At 46.6% G+C, this 16024-nt stretch overlaps 1 protein-coding gene across 5 annotated transcripts in view; it reads right to left on the reverse strand.

The window, feature by feature from the left end:
* The window catches only part of UBP1 (upstream binding protein 1), a 49330-nt gene that overhangs the window by 20847 nt on the left and 12459 nt on the right, over positions 1–16024 (reverse strand). For 4 of the 5 annotated variants that reach the window (XR_007908714.2, XR_011388240.1, XM_008266113.4 and 1 more), the window contains exons 2-3: positions 12545–12696; positions 5214–5290 (exon numbers count right to left, since the gene is read on the reverse strand). Coding sequence is in view for 3 of the 5 variants with exons in the window: in XM_008266113.4 (XP_008264335.2) it covers positions 5214–5290; positions 12545–12696 (229 nt within the window). In the remaining 2 variants the exon portion in view is untranslated. The remainder of the gene's footprint in view (positions 1–5213; positions 5291–12544; positions 12697–16024) is intronic. The other variant, XM_051818545.2, reaches the window with a different exon arrangement.

Consider the following 16024-nt stretch of genomic DNA (forward strand, 5'->3'; position numbering starts at 1 on the left):
GGGAGAATAAAATTTTATTCCATGCAGGCTGGCACTGTGGCACAGCAGGTAAAGCTGCCTGCCGCCTGCAGTGCCAGCATCCCATATAGGTGCCAGTTCGTCCCAGCTGCTCCACTTCCCAGCCAGCTCCCTGCTATGGCCTGGGAAAGCAAGGGAAGATGGCTCAAGTCCTTGGGTTCTTGCACAAGTGCAGGAAACCCGGAAGAAGCTCCTGGCTCCAGATTGGTGTAGCTCTGGCCATTGCGGCCATCTGGAGACTGAACCAGTGGATGGAAGGAAGAGCTCTCTCTCTACCTCTGCCTCTCTGTAACACTGCCTTTCAAATAAATAAGTCTTTAAAAAAAATTATTCCAACACAAATTCTTAGAGAAAGCACAACCACATGGAAGACCCAAAAGGAGTTCCTGGCTCCTGGCTTTGGCACGGCCCAGCCCTGGGTTATCGAAGCCCTTTGGGGAGTGAACCAGAGGATGGAAGCCCTCTCTCTTCTGTCTTTCCTTCTAACTCTGCTTTTCAAATAAATAAATTACTTTTTAAAAAATGTTGGTGGAAAATGGAATTAAAATTGATTTTGGGGCCCAGCGCTGTGGCATGGTGGGTAAAGCCACTGCCTGTGACACCAGCATCCTATATGGGTACCAGTTTGAGTCCCAGTTGCTCTACTTCTGATCCAGCTCCCTGCTTTTGCATCTGGGAAAGTGGTGGAAGATGGCCCAAGTGCTGGGTCCCTGAACCTACGTGGGAGAAATGGATGAAGCTCTTGGCTTCGGCCTGGCTCAGCCCTGCTGTTTTGACCATTTAGGGAGTGAACCAAAGGATGGAAGATCTCTGTCTCTCCATCTCTGTAATTCTGCCTTTCAAATAAATTAAAAAAAAAAAAAAAAAAAAAAAAAGATTTTGGGGCTGCCAATTAGCATAGCAGTTAAGACACAGGTTAAGATGCCCCTGTCCCAGATCAGAGTACCAAACGGTGAACTGCCAACTCTAGCTCCAGTCTCCAGCTTCCTGCTAAAGTGCACCTTGGGAGGCAGCACTGATGGCTCAAGTGTTAGGGTCCCCGCCACGCACACGGGAGACATGGATTGAGTTTCTAGCTCCTGGCTTCAGCCGGCCAGCTCCAGCTATTGTGGGCATTTGGAGAGTTAACCAGGAGAGGTGAGCCCTGTCTGTCTCCATCTCCCTGTCTCTTAAATAATCTTTTAAAGCTTATTTTGAGGGGGAAAACCTGAAATCCATGCACAAGGGGGCTTTCAAAAAGTTTATGGGAAATGAGTATTGTAAAAAACTACATATGGATTTCAAAACTGTGTTGAACCAAACTAAACATGTTTAAATTTTGAAGTTCCTCTGTAAGTAAGTAAGCCACTGAGGTAGAACACATTAGCAAAATGTCACAAAACATTCGCTGTGCATTCATGCCTGGATGGCTTCTCTACTGTCAGTAGTCCCTTATTTCATGAGGAACTGTCATTTTTGCCTTAATTTCTTCTTTTAATTTTATATCCAATGTTCGTCCATGTTTTACTTTGGAAGTAAATTCAAGAAGTTGCAGTTCAAGCAGTCATGCAATAATTACATTACAAATGAATCGGACAGGTATTATAATCAGCTTGCGGAAGTATTTTAAACATTACATATCACCTGTCCAACTAGTTATTTCTAGATCTTTACCATCTATTTAGGGAGCTCTGCTAGAAAGCGTATCCTTATCAAAAAGAAAAAAAAGAGGCAAAAGGGGGAAAAATGAAACACGACTGGCAGATTGTTGATAACTGTTGACTGACAAATAGGTAGACCTGACTGCAGGAATCCAAGACAGAAACAGATGTGGATTCATCCTATCGTTCTCTGTGCCTTTTCTATTCAAATGTTCACATAATAAGAGATTAAAAACCATTCCAACATTTTTAGTTGCCCATCAGCCCCAATTCAATTTTACTGTACAATCTACAACTGGGGCCGGTGCTGTGGCCTAACAAGTAAAACCACCGCCTGCGTGCTGATATCCCATATGGGCGCGGGTTCAAGTCCTGGCTGCTCCACTTCCGCTCCAGCTCCCTGCTGATGCACCTGGGAAAGCAGTGGAAGACAGCCCAAGTGCTTGAGGCCCTGAATCCACATGGAGACCCAGAAGAAGCTGCTGGCTCCTGGCTTTGGGCTGCCCAGCTCCAGCTGTTGCAGCCATTCGGGGAGTGAACTAGCAGGTGGAAGTTCTCTGTCTCTCTGCCTCTGCCTCTCTGTAACTCTTTCAAATAAATAAATACTCTAACAATACATAATTAAATCACTTTTCAGCCCTTTCACAGATACTTAAAAAAAAAAGCATCTTACAGTCATCAAATCCAACTTTCACAGTGACAGAAGATAGAAGATAGTCAGATCTTTTTTTTTTCTTTTTCTTTTTTTTTTTTTTTTGACAGGCAGAGTGGACAGTGAGAGACAGAGAGAAAGGTCTTCCTTTTGCCGTTGGTTCACCCTCCAATGGCCACCACAGCTGGGCCGGCACACCACGCTGCAGATCTCCTCTTTTAAAAAAATATTATTTAGGGGGCTGGCACTGTGGAGTAGTGGGTAAAGCTGCCAACTGCAGTGCCAGCATCCCATATGGGTGCCGGTTCAAGTCCCGGCTGCTCCACTTCCGATCCAGCTCTCTGCTATGGCCTGGGAAAGCAGTGGAAGATGGCCCAAGTGCTTGGGCACCTGCACCCGCATGGGAGACCTGGAAGAGGATCCTGACTTCCAATTAGCACAGCTTCGGACATTTGTAGCCAACTTGGGAGTGAACCAGCAGATGGATGACCTCTCTCTCTCTCTCTGCTTTTCCTTCTTTCTCTGTTACCTCTGACTTTCACATAAATAAATAAATAAATAAATAAATCTTTTGAAAAAATGTGTTATTTAGCTGAATTGTAACCAGGTGTAGTACAATTGAGGGCAATAAGCCAGCTGGGACAGAGGTGCAGAGAATCCCCAACATTTCTGACCCTCCTGGACAACGCAGCCTGAGAACTGAGTACCTGTCATCACAGTCCGAGAGAACAGCCAGGCCAAGTGGGCTTTGCTCACTGTGAACAATGCTGATGGCCTTGTCAAACAGGTTGGAATGCCAATAAGAGGAGGGGAAAAAAAATCTGACTCACCCTCTATGGGAATGACAACCCCACTGATTGGGCAAAGGTAAGACGGACCCAAAGTGCAGACAGTAACCAGGGAAATGGGCAAATAGCCTTCTCCTGATCCAAGTATGGCAGGAGACCCAGGTGCACACTACAAGCTGGCAACGCAAGCTGCAGTGGGAACAGATCCCTTATCCTTCCCTCACCACAGAGAACTGGGCCCCTCCTGCCTCCAAGGAGTGAAAAGCAGAACCGAAATAGCCCAAAGGCTTGCAGGTGCTGGGCGATGGGCTTTCCCAGACACACAAAATCAGACTGCACTCCCCCAACCAGGCTGCCACAGAAGGCGAGGTGTGTCCAGTGGACGGCCTCAGGACACTGAGGGCCCTGACACAGCTGATCTGCGTGATCAGGAGAACTCAAGACTGCTCGTCTCTTCTTGCCAACACTTGGCCTCAGGACCTTTTGCTTTCCCCTGGAATGCTGTGGAATTCAAAACAACCCATGTGCGAAGACAGGCAGAAGGCTCCACCCTGCGTGACCCAGAAGAGGACAGGGATGGTTCTGGACACATCCTAAAGGCACAGGTAGGCCGGACGATGGCTACGTCTCCTACACCCAGGATGACTGATTGACCTCACTCACCTATGTCGGAAGGATGCAGACATTTCAAGTTTTAATAAAATTTTAGCAGGTGAAGTAAGAGCATTTCTTAAATTTTTTATTTATTTATTTATTTTTTTAGTGGAGATAAAATAGCAAGGTTTATTAGGGAAGGGACATCCGTAAGGACCTGAGAGCTAGATTTAATATTAACATTTACATTCTCCCAATTACTGTCTTTCACAGAAAGAGTTATAGGGGGACTGTGCAGTATCAGAGTTAAGCCGCCACCTGAGATGCTGACATCCCACATAGGTGACAGTCACAGCCACTCCACTTCTGACCAGATCCCTGCTGATGAGGCTTAGAAAAGTACTTGGGCTCGGGCCACCCATGTGGAAGACCTAGATGAAGTTCTTGGCTCCAGCCTGGCCCAGCCCCACTCATTGCAGCCATCTGAGGAATGAATCAGTAGATGGAAGTTCTCTCTATGTCACCCTGCCTTTCAAATAAATAAAACATCTTAAAAAAAAAAAAAAAAAAAAAAAAGTCAGCCGGTGCTGCGGCTCACTAGGCTAATCCTTCACCTGCGGCACTGGCACACCGGGTTCTAGTCCTGGTCGGGGTGCCGGATTCTGTCCCGGTTGCCCCTCTTTCAGGCCAGCTCTCTGCTGTGGCCAGGGAGTGCAGTGGAGGATGGCCCAGGTGCTTGGGCCCTGCACCCCATGGGAGACCAGGAGAAGCACCTGGCTCCTGCCTTTGGATCAGCGCAGCGTGCCAGCCTTGGCGGCCATTGGAGGGTGAACCAACGGCAAAGGAAGACCTTTCTCTCTGTCTCTCTCTGTCCACTCTGTCAAAAAAAAATAAATAAATAAAAATAAAAAGTCTAAAGCTTTTGCTGTGGAAATGAGTTTTTACCCCCATGACTGCAACTAACTTTCCTACTGCTCCATGGATTCCAAGGGTCTTTCGTACTCACTTCACCTGACAACTGCTATAATTCTCATTTTACAGATGAGCCAACAAAACATAGCTTAAAAAGTCAAAAGTTTTAATGTCGTCATTACTTCTTGAAAAAATTTTTAAATAAAAACTTTTAAAGCAAAAGCACTACTATACTCAAGCACTGCAATACCCACTGGGAGTTAACGTGGATTATCCTGGGGCTGGCACTGAGGCATGTTGGGTAAAGCCCGTGATGCTGGCATCCCACACGGGCACTGGGTCGAGTCCCAGCTGCTCCATTTCCAATCCAGCTCCCTGCCAGTGTACCTGGGAGAGCAGTGGAAGGTGGCCCAAGTGCTTTGGCCCCTGCCACCACATGGGAGACCTGGAAGGAGTTCCTGACTCCTGGTTTCAGCCTGGCCCAGTCCTGGCCATTGTAGCCATGTGAGGAGTGAATCAGTGGATGAAGATCTCTCTCTCTCTGTAACTCTTGATTTCAAATAATTAAATAAATCTTTTAAAAAATTAAATTAAATGGATTATCCTTACCTTTACCAATTTTCCACTAATCTCAGGCATATCGCCCATTTTCCGGTTATCCAGCATCCGGATTTCGTAAGACTGACCTATTTGAAGAAAGTGAGTATCAGAAACAATGTATATAAAGAACATCACTCTAAGTAACCTAACACATATAATACAGCAATTAATCTGCTAAAAGCAAATTCAATTGCTCTTTGCCCTTCTTACACTATTACAGAAGACTCCACAGTGTATCCTAATTAATTTTCATCTACTATTCTTACACTAATATTTTTATTATGTATGCATCTTTATCTGACACTAATTTTTATAGCAGCTTTTTTGGAATATAATTTACATAGCATAAAATGCACCCTTCTAGAGTATATGATTCACTGTTTTTTGTATATTCAGAATTGTGCAACCACCACCACTATCAATTTTAGCACATTTTCATCATCTTACAAAGAAACACAAACCCATCAGCAGCCAGTTCTTACTCTCCCATCTCAACCTCCAACTCCTTGCAACCACTCATCCACTTTGAAGACCTGTCTGTCCCAGACACTGCACAAGAATCATACGAGATGTGTCCTGTGTTCACTGGTTTTTTACTCAGCATGGAGCAGGACTTCAATCTTTATTTTATTGTCATATTTTTCCATTACATGAACATACCTAATTTTGCTTTATCTACTACCAGCTGTCAGACATGAGCTGATGGACACTTGTTTCCACTTTTGGCTACAATGAATAAACAATACTATAACCATTTGTGCACGGGTTTATGTATAGAAAAGTCCAATTTTTTAAAGAAGATTTTATTATTTGAGTGACAGGGGATAGAGACAAAGATCTTCGATCTGCTGGTTCACTCCCAAATGGCCGCAACAGCTGTTGCCCCAGGCGAGAGCCAGAAGTCAGGAACTACATCCCGGTTTCCCACATGGGTGGGAGGGGCCCAAGTACTTCATTTAACAGGGAGCTGAACTGAAAGCAAAGCAGCTAGAAATCAGCTTCTGGATACGGGACGCTGCAGTCGCCTAGCAGCAGCTTTAACCCAGTGTGTACAATGCTGGCCCTTAGGTTCATTTTAAATCCTGGATTCCTCTGCCCTGTGTTTGATGAACTCAAGCCACACTTTCCTACTGCTTAGAGTGTCCCAAAATATCGCAAATGCAATTCATATGCCAATCTAGATAATAAGAAAAACAAGCTGCTGTAAAAAACTAATCATACTATAAATCCATGGAAATGATTTCTATAACTATTAAGTAATAAAAGATAGTAAAACTTGGCATAAAGAAAAAAATCGGTGAAGAGAATTTTATTAGTACCACATGAAGTTGAGACTCTTTATAAATATAACTTCCAATGTTTTGTCCACTCTCTCACGGGGCTTACTGAAAAACATACAGAAAGGGTAACTGATCAAGGAGTCAAGACTCAAGAAAGGAGTACTGAAATACAGCTAAATATAGAGCACAAAAACTTTAATAGCCCTCATCTATACTCCCACAGAACACCCTTCTTCCTACTTTTCTCGTGAACTCTCTCATTAGTGGAGGATTGAGCCTGTGGTCATAAAGCAAGTTAAAAATGTTCCCATGGGGCCACCGCCTGCAATGCCAGCATCCCCTGTGGGTGCCGGCCTGTGTCCCAGTTGCTCCGCTTCCAATCCAGCTCCCTGCTAATGGCCTGAGGAAAGCAGCAGCAGACGGCCCCTACCACCCACATGGGAGACCCAGATGAAGCTCCTGGATTCGGCCTGGCCAAGTCCCAGCCATTGTGGCTATCTGAGAAGTGAAACAGCTGATGGAAGACGGCTCATCTCTCCCTCTCTCGCTGTTAACTCTTTCAAATTAAAAAATCTTTAAAAATTTTTTTTCACAAAAATTAAAAGAAAAATGGAGGAAGGACAGAAGGAGGGGGATATATTCCTAGAATTCTATCTATGAACTACATGGAATGTGTTCTCTTTATACTAATCTTTTTAATAAGATTTATTTATTTTATTTGAAAGGCAGAGTTAGATGCAGAGGGGGAAAGGAAGAGTGGGAGAGAGGGAGAGAGGGAGAGAGGGAGAGAGGGAGAGTGGGAGAGAGGGAGAGGGGGAGAGGGGGAGAGGGGGAGAGGGGGAGAGGGGGAGAGGGGGAGTGGAAGAGTAGGAGAGTGGGAGAGGGGGAGAGGGAGGGGAAAGGAAGAGGAGAGAGGGGGTGAGGGAAAGAGAGGGGAGAGTGAGGGGTGAGGGAGGGAGAGAGCAAGAGGGGGGAGTGGGAGAGCGAGGGGTGAGGGAGGGGGAGAGGGAGTGGGAGAGGAAGGAGTGAGGGAGGAAGAGAGGGAGGGAGAGAGGGGGGGAGAGGAAGAGGGGAGGAGGAGGGAGTTAGGGAGGGGGAGAGGGAAGAAGGAGGGGGAGAGGGAGGAGGGAGAGAGAGGGAGAGAGGGAGAGAGGGAGGAGGGAGAGAGGGAGGAGGGAGAGAGGGAGAGAGGGAGGCGGGAGGAGGGAGGGAGAGAAAGGGAAGTGGAGCAACTAGGAGGGAGGGGGAGAGGGAGGGAGGGAGGGAGAGGGAGAGGGAGAGGGAGAGAGGGAGGTGGGTCAGTCGGTTGGTCCCCCACCTGCTGGTTCACTTGCCAGATGGCCACAATGGGCAGAGCTGGGCTGATCTGAAGCCAGGAGCCAGGAGCTTCTTCTGGGTCTCCCAGGTGAGCTCAGGGGCCCAACGACTTGGCCATCCTCCACTGCTTCCACTGCTTCCCCAGGCCATGGCAGGGAGCTGGACTGGAAGTGGAGCAGCCAGCCGGCACTGCGGCTCACTAGGCTAATCCTCCACCTGCGGCGCCAGCACCCTGGGTTCTAGTCCCAGTTGGGGCGCCGGATTCTGTCCCAGTGGCTCCTCTTCCAGTCCAGCTCTCTGCTGTGGCCCGGGAGTGCAGTGGAGGATGGCCCAAGTGCTTGGGCCCTGCACCCGCATGGGAGACCAGGAGAAGCACCTGGCTCCTGGCTTTGGAGCACAGCCCACCGGCCACAACACGCCAGCCGTAGCGGCCACTTTGGGGGTGAACCAACGGAAAAAGGAAGATCTTTCTGTCTCTCACTGTCTAACTCTGCCTGTCAAAAAATAAATTAAAAATTTTTTTTAAGAAACAACATGCTAGGGGCTGGCGCCGTGGCTCACTTGGTTAATCCTCCACCTGTGGCACCGGCATCCCATATGGGCGCTGGGTTCTAGTCCTGGCTGCTCCTCTTCCAGTCCAGCTCTCTACTGTAGCCCGGGAGAGCAGTGGAGGATGGCCCAAGTGCTCGGGCCCCTGCACCCACATGGGAGCCCAAGAAGAAGCACCCGGCTCCTGGCTTCGGATTGGCGCAGCACCAGCCATGGCGGCCATTTGAGGGGTGAACGAACGGAAAGAAGACCTTTCTCTCTGTCTCTCTGTCTATAACTCTGCCTGTCAAATAAAAAAAAAAAAAAAAGAAAGAAAAGAAAAAAAAAAAGAAACAATACTCTTAAGAGAGCAACATAGCTAGGAAAACTTGATCCAGCTTCTACTTGACAAAAGTAAGCCTCCACAGAATTTTCTTCCTTTTCTCTACAGTGTTAATCAGTGGAAAATCCTGTTCATCACTAGGTGTCTAAGAGCACAGGTGAGCAACGAGTCTAAGAGGAGGTTACGTAACAGTGCAGCAGCCACAAGAATGTCAGTCAGCCCCCAACTCTGCACCAATCTCCTCCCAGCAAACCTTCCAAAAAAAGGTGGTGGTGAGGGAAACCCCACACATCTCCCTGAATATTCAAGGCAATAACAAACCAGTGTGTCTTCAGACTATCCGAAGCACCATGTGAACAGTAGGCATGCACAGTCCCAGACCCTGTCCCAAACCTACTGAACACTCTGGAGCACAGGAATCCCATTTTGGCAAGCCCTGCGAGTGATTCCCATGCAGGCTACGGTTGGAGAACCACTGTTCTATGGAAGAACACTACAAATATCCAGGTGGTGAAAATTCTTTGCAACACAAAGCATTCAGGACTGTATCCTGGAACAACCAAAAAAGCTCTCAGTAAAACCATCTTTTCCCAGCAGCTGAACTCTGCTGTAGGATACACTATGATAAACATTCCCCCAAAGTGCCATACCAGAGAGGAAGATGTCCTGAATTAGAAAAGCCAACTTTGCATCATTGCATCACTTTGTATACAGTTCATTTAGTACCATGTTACACCCGTGTACGAGTCGCGGCACACTGTTACAGGTGACAGATGTACCATGTTACACCCGTGTACGAGTCGTGGCACACTGTTACAGGTGACAGATGTACCATGTTACACCCGTGTACGAGTCACAGCACACTGTTACAGGTGACCAGATGTACCATGTTACACCTGTGTACAAGTCACGGCACACTGTTACAGGTGACAGATGTACCATGTTACACCCGTGTACGAGTCACAGCACACTGTTACAGGTGACAGATGTACCACGTTACACCCGTGTACGAGTCATGGCACACTGTTACAGGTGACCAGATGTACCATGTTACACCCGTGTACGAGTCACGGCACACTGTTACAGGTGACCAGATGTACCATGTTACACCCGTGTACGAGTCACGGCACACTGTTACAGGTGACCAGATGTACCACGTTATACCCGTGTACGAGTCATGGCACACTGTTACAGGTGACCAGATGTACCACGTTACACCCATGTATGAGTTACGGCACACTGTTACAGGTAATCAGCTTTTTCAAAAGGCCTTTCTAGTTCAGACTCTTTCACTGTGTGGGTTAAAATTAAAGACCAGGGGCCAGGGCCATGGCGCAGCAGGTAAAGCGAGCACCTACAATGCCAACATCCCATATATATGGGCGCCAGTTTGAATCCTGGCTGCTCTACTTCCTTTCTAGCTAATACTGATACTCCTGGGAAAGCAGCAGAGGATGGCCCAAGTTTTTGAGCCCCTGCACACACGTGGGAGGCCTCAAAAGTTCCCGTATCTTGGCTTTGGCCTGGCCCAGCCCTGGCCGTTGTGCCATTTGTGGGGTGAACCAGCAGATGGAAGATCTGCCTCCTTCTCTCTGTAATTCTGACTTTCAAATAATCTTTAAAAAAAATAAGGAGCAGGCATTGTGGTGTAGTGGGTTAGGTTGCCAGTTATGATGCCTGCATCCCATACTACAGTGCTGGTTGGAGTCCTGGCTACTTGGTGCTTTGATTCCAGCTTCTGCTAATGCACTGAGAGATAGCAGATGACAGCCTGAGTACCTGTCTGTCCTCATGCGGGAGACCTAGATGAATTCCTGGCTCCTGGGTTCAGCCTGACCTACCCTCAGCTGTTACGGACATTTGGGGAGTGAAACAGTGGATGGAAGCACTCTCTCTCTGTGTCACTCTGCCTTTCATACAAATAAATAATCTTTTTAAAGATTTATTTATTTATTTGAAAGGCAGAGTTACAGAGAGGCGTGCGGGGGGTGGGCGAGGAGGGGTCTTACATCCACTGGTCCACTCCCCAATGGCCACAATAGATGGAGCTGGATTGATCCAAAGCCAGGAGCCCAGAGCTTCTTTGGGTCTCCCATGTGTGTGCAGGGGTCCAAGCACTTGGGCAATCTTCCACTGCTTTCCCAGACCATAGCAGAGACCTGGATTGGAAGAGGAGCAGCCAGGACTCAAAACCAGCACCCATTTGGGATGCTGACACTGCAGGCAGTGGCTTTAGCTGCTATACTACAGTGCCAGCCTCCAAATAAATAATGTTTAAAAAACAAAACAAGGACACTGTCACAGATGCTAAGGATAGAATTACCTGAAGCAAAATCTCGTGGATAGGATGGGCATTGTGGTGCAGTGGTTGTCACCACCTGGGACGGCCACATCCCATATCAGAGTGCCGGTTTCAGTCTCAGCTGCTCCACTTCTGATCTAGCTCTCTGTCAATGCTCCTGGGAAGGCAGTGTAGGGGGTTACTGCATACTTGGGCCACCCATTTGAGAGGCCTATGAGGGGGTTCCTGGCCTCTGGCTTTGGCCTGGCCCAGCACCAACTGCTGAAGGTATTTGGGGGGTGAACCAGTAGATGGAAGATATCTCTGCCACTCTGGCTTTCAAATAAATAATTAAAAAAAAAACAGCCATAAAAAAAAGAAGTTCTATCATTTGCAGCCAAATGGCTGGAACTGGGTGGAGGACATCATGTTAAGTGAAAAAAGCCAGACACAGAAGCCAAATACCACATATTCTCCCTTATATGTGGGAGCTAGAATTGTAAAAAAAAAAAATAGAAGCAGCAGCAGCCTATGTGTATCAGTTTTGCAAATTTTTTAAAAAAGACATTTATTTCATGTGAAAGGCAGAATGACAGAGAGGGAGAGAGGGATCTTCTGTCCACTGCTTTACTCCCCAAATAGCTGCAACAGCCAGATCAGAGCCAGACAAAAGCCAGGCGACTGACACTTCATCTGGGTCTCCCATGTGGGTGCAGGGGCCCAGGCACTAGGCCTTCTTCCACTGCTTTCCCAGGCGCATTAGCATGGAGTTGGATCAGAAGCAGAGCAGCTGGAAACTGAACCAGTGCCCATACAGGATGCCCAGGGAAGCTCCTGGCTCCTGGCTTTGGATCGGCCCAGCTCTGGTCATTGCAGCCATTTGGGGAGTAAACCAACAGAAGACTCTCTCTCTGCCTCTCTGTAACTCTGCCTTTCAAATAATAAATAAATCTTAAAAAAAAAAAAAAAAAAAAAAAAAAAAGAACTCAGCATGTTCTCAGTACATGTATCTAACAAAGTTAATTCCTGCACAAGTGCTTTTGTGTACAGAGGTGAAGTCACTTTGGCACGTGTGCGAGCTGTAAAGCACACCTCAACACCGCCCCTTACCCTTTGCCAAGGTAAACTCCACTCCAGCGCCTCTCCCTTCCATTCTGCTCTCACTTTCACATCACCAAAGTGTGACACGCTAACATGTGGTATTGACAAGACGTGGGCAGATAAAACCACATATTTAGTCACATACTCTTGGTGCAGCTTACCTCATTTTCAGTACAACCCTGCTTCAAGTCTAAGACCCAGGTTCCTTGCTAGCTGAACCTCCAAGACATTCTCAAGTTCCATTTTGAAGCTACAGTCCCTAAAAATAACTGACACCCTTTCTTACTTGCTCTTCCTTTGGCTGATGTCTGATAAACCCTGCTCCACAGACTAAAGCAAATCAACTTCCACAAACCATTTCTGTGTTGGCGCATAATGAAATTCCTACAGGTTTCATTAGGCAAAACTGTAAAATTTAAGAAAAAGAACCTATCATGCCAAAGCATTTATGTTGGGTTTCTGTAGGTTCTTACGAGACAGCCATACTGACCTTGGTTCAGGTACGTGAGTGTCTCATCGTGCAGCTTCACTGCTGGCGAGGTCGCAGCACACATCACATACTGAAAGGGTGGGTGCTTGGTTTCACCATCCAGCGGAAGGCTAGAATCTTCCTGCTTGAAAATGGGCAGTGCCAACACATCGCTGTAAAGCAGAAAGTCAGCAGTGGCTTACTCTGGAAGTCTAGTGCATGTGACGATGTAGGGCAGCTTCCTAGACATTGAACACCAGAAATAATGCACAGAATACAAGCTACTAATGCTAACCTGGTTGGCTTGAAAGACAGTATCAACCGACGTCTCAGCTAGGGGACTGGCTGGCAGCTATGATAATAAAGTCCACACCACTGATAAAGAACAGATCTAGTAAGATGCTTTTTAAAAATTACAAAAAACACACACAGAAATCCTTTAAGAATTTTAAACTCCAAATTATTTCTATTGAGAAAAAAAAGAGCAAATCAGGAACGTGTGGCTACCTGCTTGGAAAGGTGCAAACTATTACTGCTGCCAAAGGTAGGAAACACTGGCACCACAGAATTGCCAAGAAGCATCTGATTAAAACGGTGCGTTACAGAAAGTCCCTGCTGGGTGTGGCAGGTGCTGAGAACACAGAGCTTCCTGCCTGTCTAAAGCAAGGCGTCTTCTGGAAAGCAAGCACACCAGTGTGGGCACGGACCGGAGGGGGATGCAGGGGTTTTCTAAGCACTGCCTACATTCTTGGTTGAACACACACGGGTATGTCTGGTTTTTTACTGCTGCTGTTGTTTAATTTACATATCATAGGAGCCATCTTTTCAAGGTATATAATTCAGTGATTTTTAATATATTCACAGTTTTGCCATTACACCACTATTTAATTTAAAAATATTTTCCCTGAAAAAGAAATCCCAGTATGAGTATTTGGACAAGCAAATAAGATTCTGACTGTATGGGGCCAACACTGTGGCGTAGCAGGTGAAGCTGCCGCCTGCAATACCAGCATCCCATATGGGCATTCGAGTCCTGGCTGCCCCACTTCTGATCCCGCTCCCTGCTGATGCACCTGGGAAAGCAGTAGAGGATGATCCAAGTCCTTGGGTCCCTGCACCTGGCTCCTAGCTTTGGATCGGCCCAGCTCTGGCCATTGTGGCCAGAAGACAGAAGAACTCTCTCTGTAACTCTTTCAAAATAAATCAATAAATCTAAAAAAAAAAAAAAAAAAAATTCTCGCCCTAGGGAGTTCCTGGGTTTAAAGGCCAGCCTCTGGCTCCTAACTTCAGCTTCCTGCCAAGGTCACACACTGGGAGGCAGCAGTGACAGCTCAACTTAATTGGGTTCCTGCCAGCCACTGGAGGAGACCTGGGCTGAGTTCCCAGAGCCTGGCTTTGACCCTAGCTGGCCCTGGCCAATCCTTTGGACCACTGGAGGCATTTGGGGCATGGACCAGCAGATGGGCTCTCTCTCTGGTGGGGGTAGGGGGTAGCCTGGAGGGGCTATCATCTATAACGTTTTTTATAAACACTTTCATATGCTTTTGTGTAGACATAATTTAAATTCTCTTAAGAATATGCCTATGAGTGCAGTCACTATGTCATACCATAATTCTGTTTAACAGTTTTTAGGAATTTCCAAACTGCTTTCTAAAATAACTACTATTTTGCATTCCTACCACTAATGTATTAAAGGTGACTGTTTCTGAGGTAATCCCGAGTTATATATTTATATCATAACTTTTCTATGTTCACTATTCACAAAGCAAAATCACGAGAGCAATAACACACACCCAAATGAATGAGTGCTCCATCAACAATAAATAGCAGCAACTTGTCTGAATGCTTATTCTTCCTTTTGCTTCAATAAGCTCTTCTGTTTTTATGACCAGCAGCTACTTCAGTTAAATTCAATTCAACAACAAAATGTGGGAATGGAATGGGAAGAAGACTGGGAAAATATTTTCCTACCTGTATTCCCTACTCTTCACATAGATTTCTTAAAAACAAAAAAGAAATAAAGATTTATTTATTTGAAAGGTAGAGTTCCAGAGACAGAAAGATCTTCATCCACTGGTTCCCTAAATAGCTACAATGGCTGGGGTTGGGCCTGGTGGAAGCCGGGAGCTTCTTTCAGGTCTCCCAAGTGGGTGTAGGGACCCAAGCACTTGAGCCATCTTCCACCGCTTTCTCAGGCACATTAGCAGGAAGCTGAACTGGAAGTGGAGCAGCTGGGACTTGAACCGACACCCATATAGGATGCTGGTGTCACAGGCAGTGGCTTAACCCGCCATGCCTCAACACCAGCCTCCCTCTCATAGATTGCTATTAAAGCACTGTACTGATTTTTAAGACTCCGAATTATACACAAATCTCCCTCTTCTGTAAGTAGACCAGGAGAGCCAAGGACCACACAGTCAGCAGTGGTCCCCAACCCTCTCACAGAGCTTTCCTCAACATCATGGCCTGGATTCTGCCCCACATAAGATCCCGCTATACAGAGGCAGGTACAAAACTTATGAGAGGATTTCAAATGGTGCTCTGAGAATCAAGGCAGCTCTCTTTATAAAAAACCATCTACAACAGTTACAAAGGACTCCAGAGCAGATGAAGGTTTTTGTATGCTCTTGTCACATAAAGACCCTGGGTAAGAGGCTGGTGCTATGGCGTGACGGGTAAAGCCGCTGCCTGCAGTGCCGGCATCCCATATAAGCACCGGTTCAAGTCCCAGCTGCTCTATTTCCAATCCAGCTCTCTGTTATGGCCTAGGAAAGCAGAAGATGGCCCAAGTCCTTGGGCCCCTGCACCTGCATGGGAGACTCAGAAGCTCCTGGCTCTTGGCTTCAGACTGGCCCAGTCCTGCTGCTGCAGCCATTTGGGGAGTGAACCAGCGGATGGAAGACCTCTCTCTCTCTGACTCTTCCTCTCTGTAACTCTGCCTTTCAAATAAATAAATAAATCTTTAAAAAATAAAAGACCCTGGGTAAGAAAGGAGATGAGAGTTACTACTCTCATTATACTGAAAAATGATATGAAGAATAACTTCCAGATTTTAATGATAACTCCTTGGCTTGATCATTAACACAGGACATTAAAAGACTGCGTAAGAATGGCTATTTATAGGGGCCAGCATTATGGCATAGGTAAAGTGGTGGACTGTGATACCAGCACCCCACGTGGGTGCCAGGTTTAAGTCCAAGCTGTTCCACCTCTAATCCAGCTCCCTGCTCATAGCCTGGGAAAAGGAGCACAAAATGGCTCACGTGTTTGGGTCCTGCCAGCCATGTGAGTGACTCAAGCCCGTGAGTGGCCATGTGAGTGGCCCGGCCCTGGGCTGCAGCCACCTGGGGAGTGAACCAGTGGACGAATGATCTCTGTCCTCCATTTCTCTAACTCTGCCTTTCAATAAATTAAAAAAAAAAAAAAAAAAGACACTTTAAACAACAGTTATTTGTAAATAAAATCCTATATGGAAACTAAAGTTTTATGTTTCAGACATGT

This window comes from Oryctolagus cuniculus, chromosome 4 (assembly GCF_964237555.1).
Source record: "Oryctolagus cuniculus chromosome 4, mOryCun1.1, whole genome shotgun sequence".
In the NCBI taxonomy this organism is placed as follows: Eukaryota; Metazoa; Chordata; class Mammalia; order Lagomorpha; family Leporidae; genus Oryctolagus; species Oryctolagus cuniculus.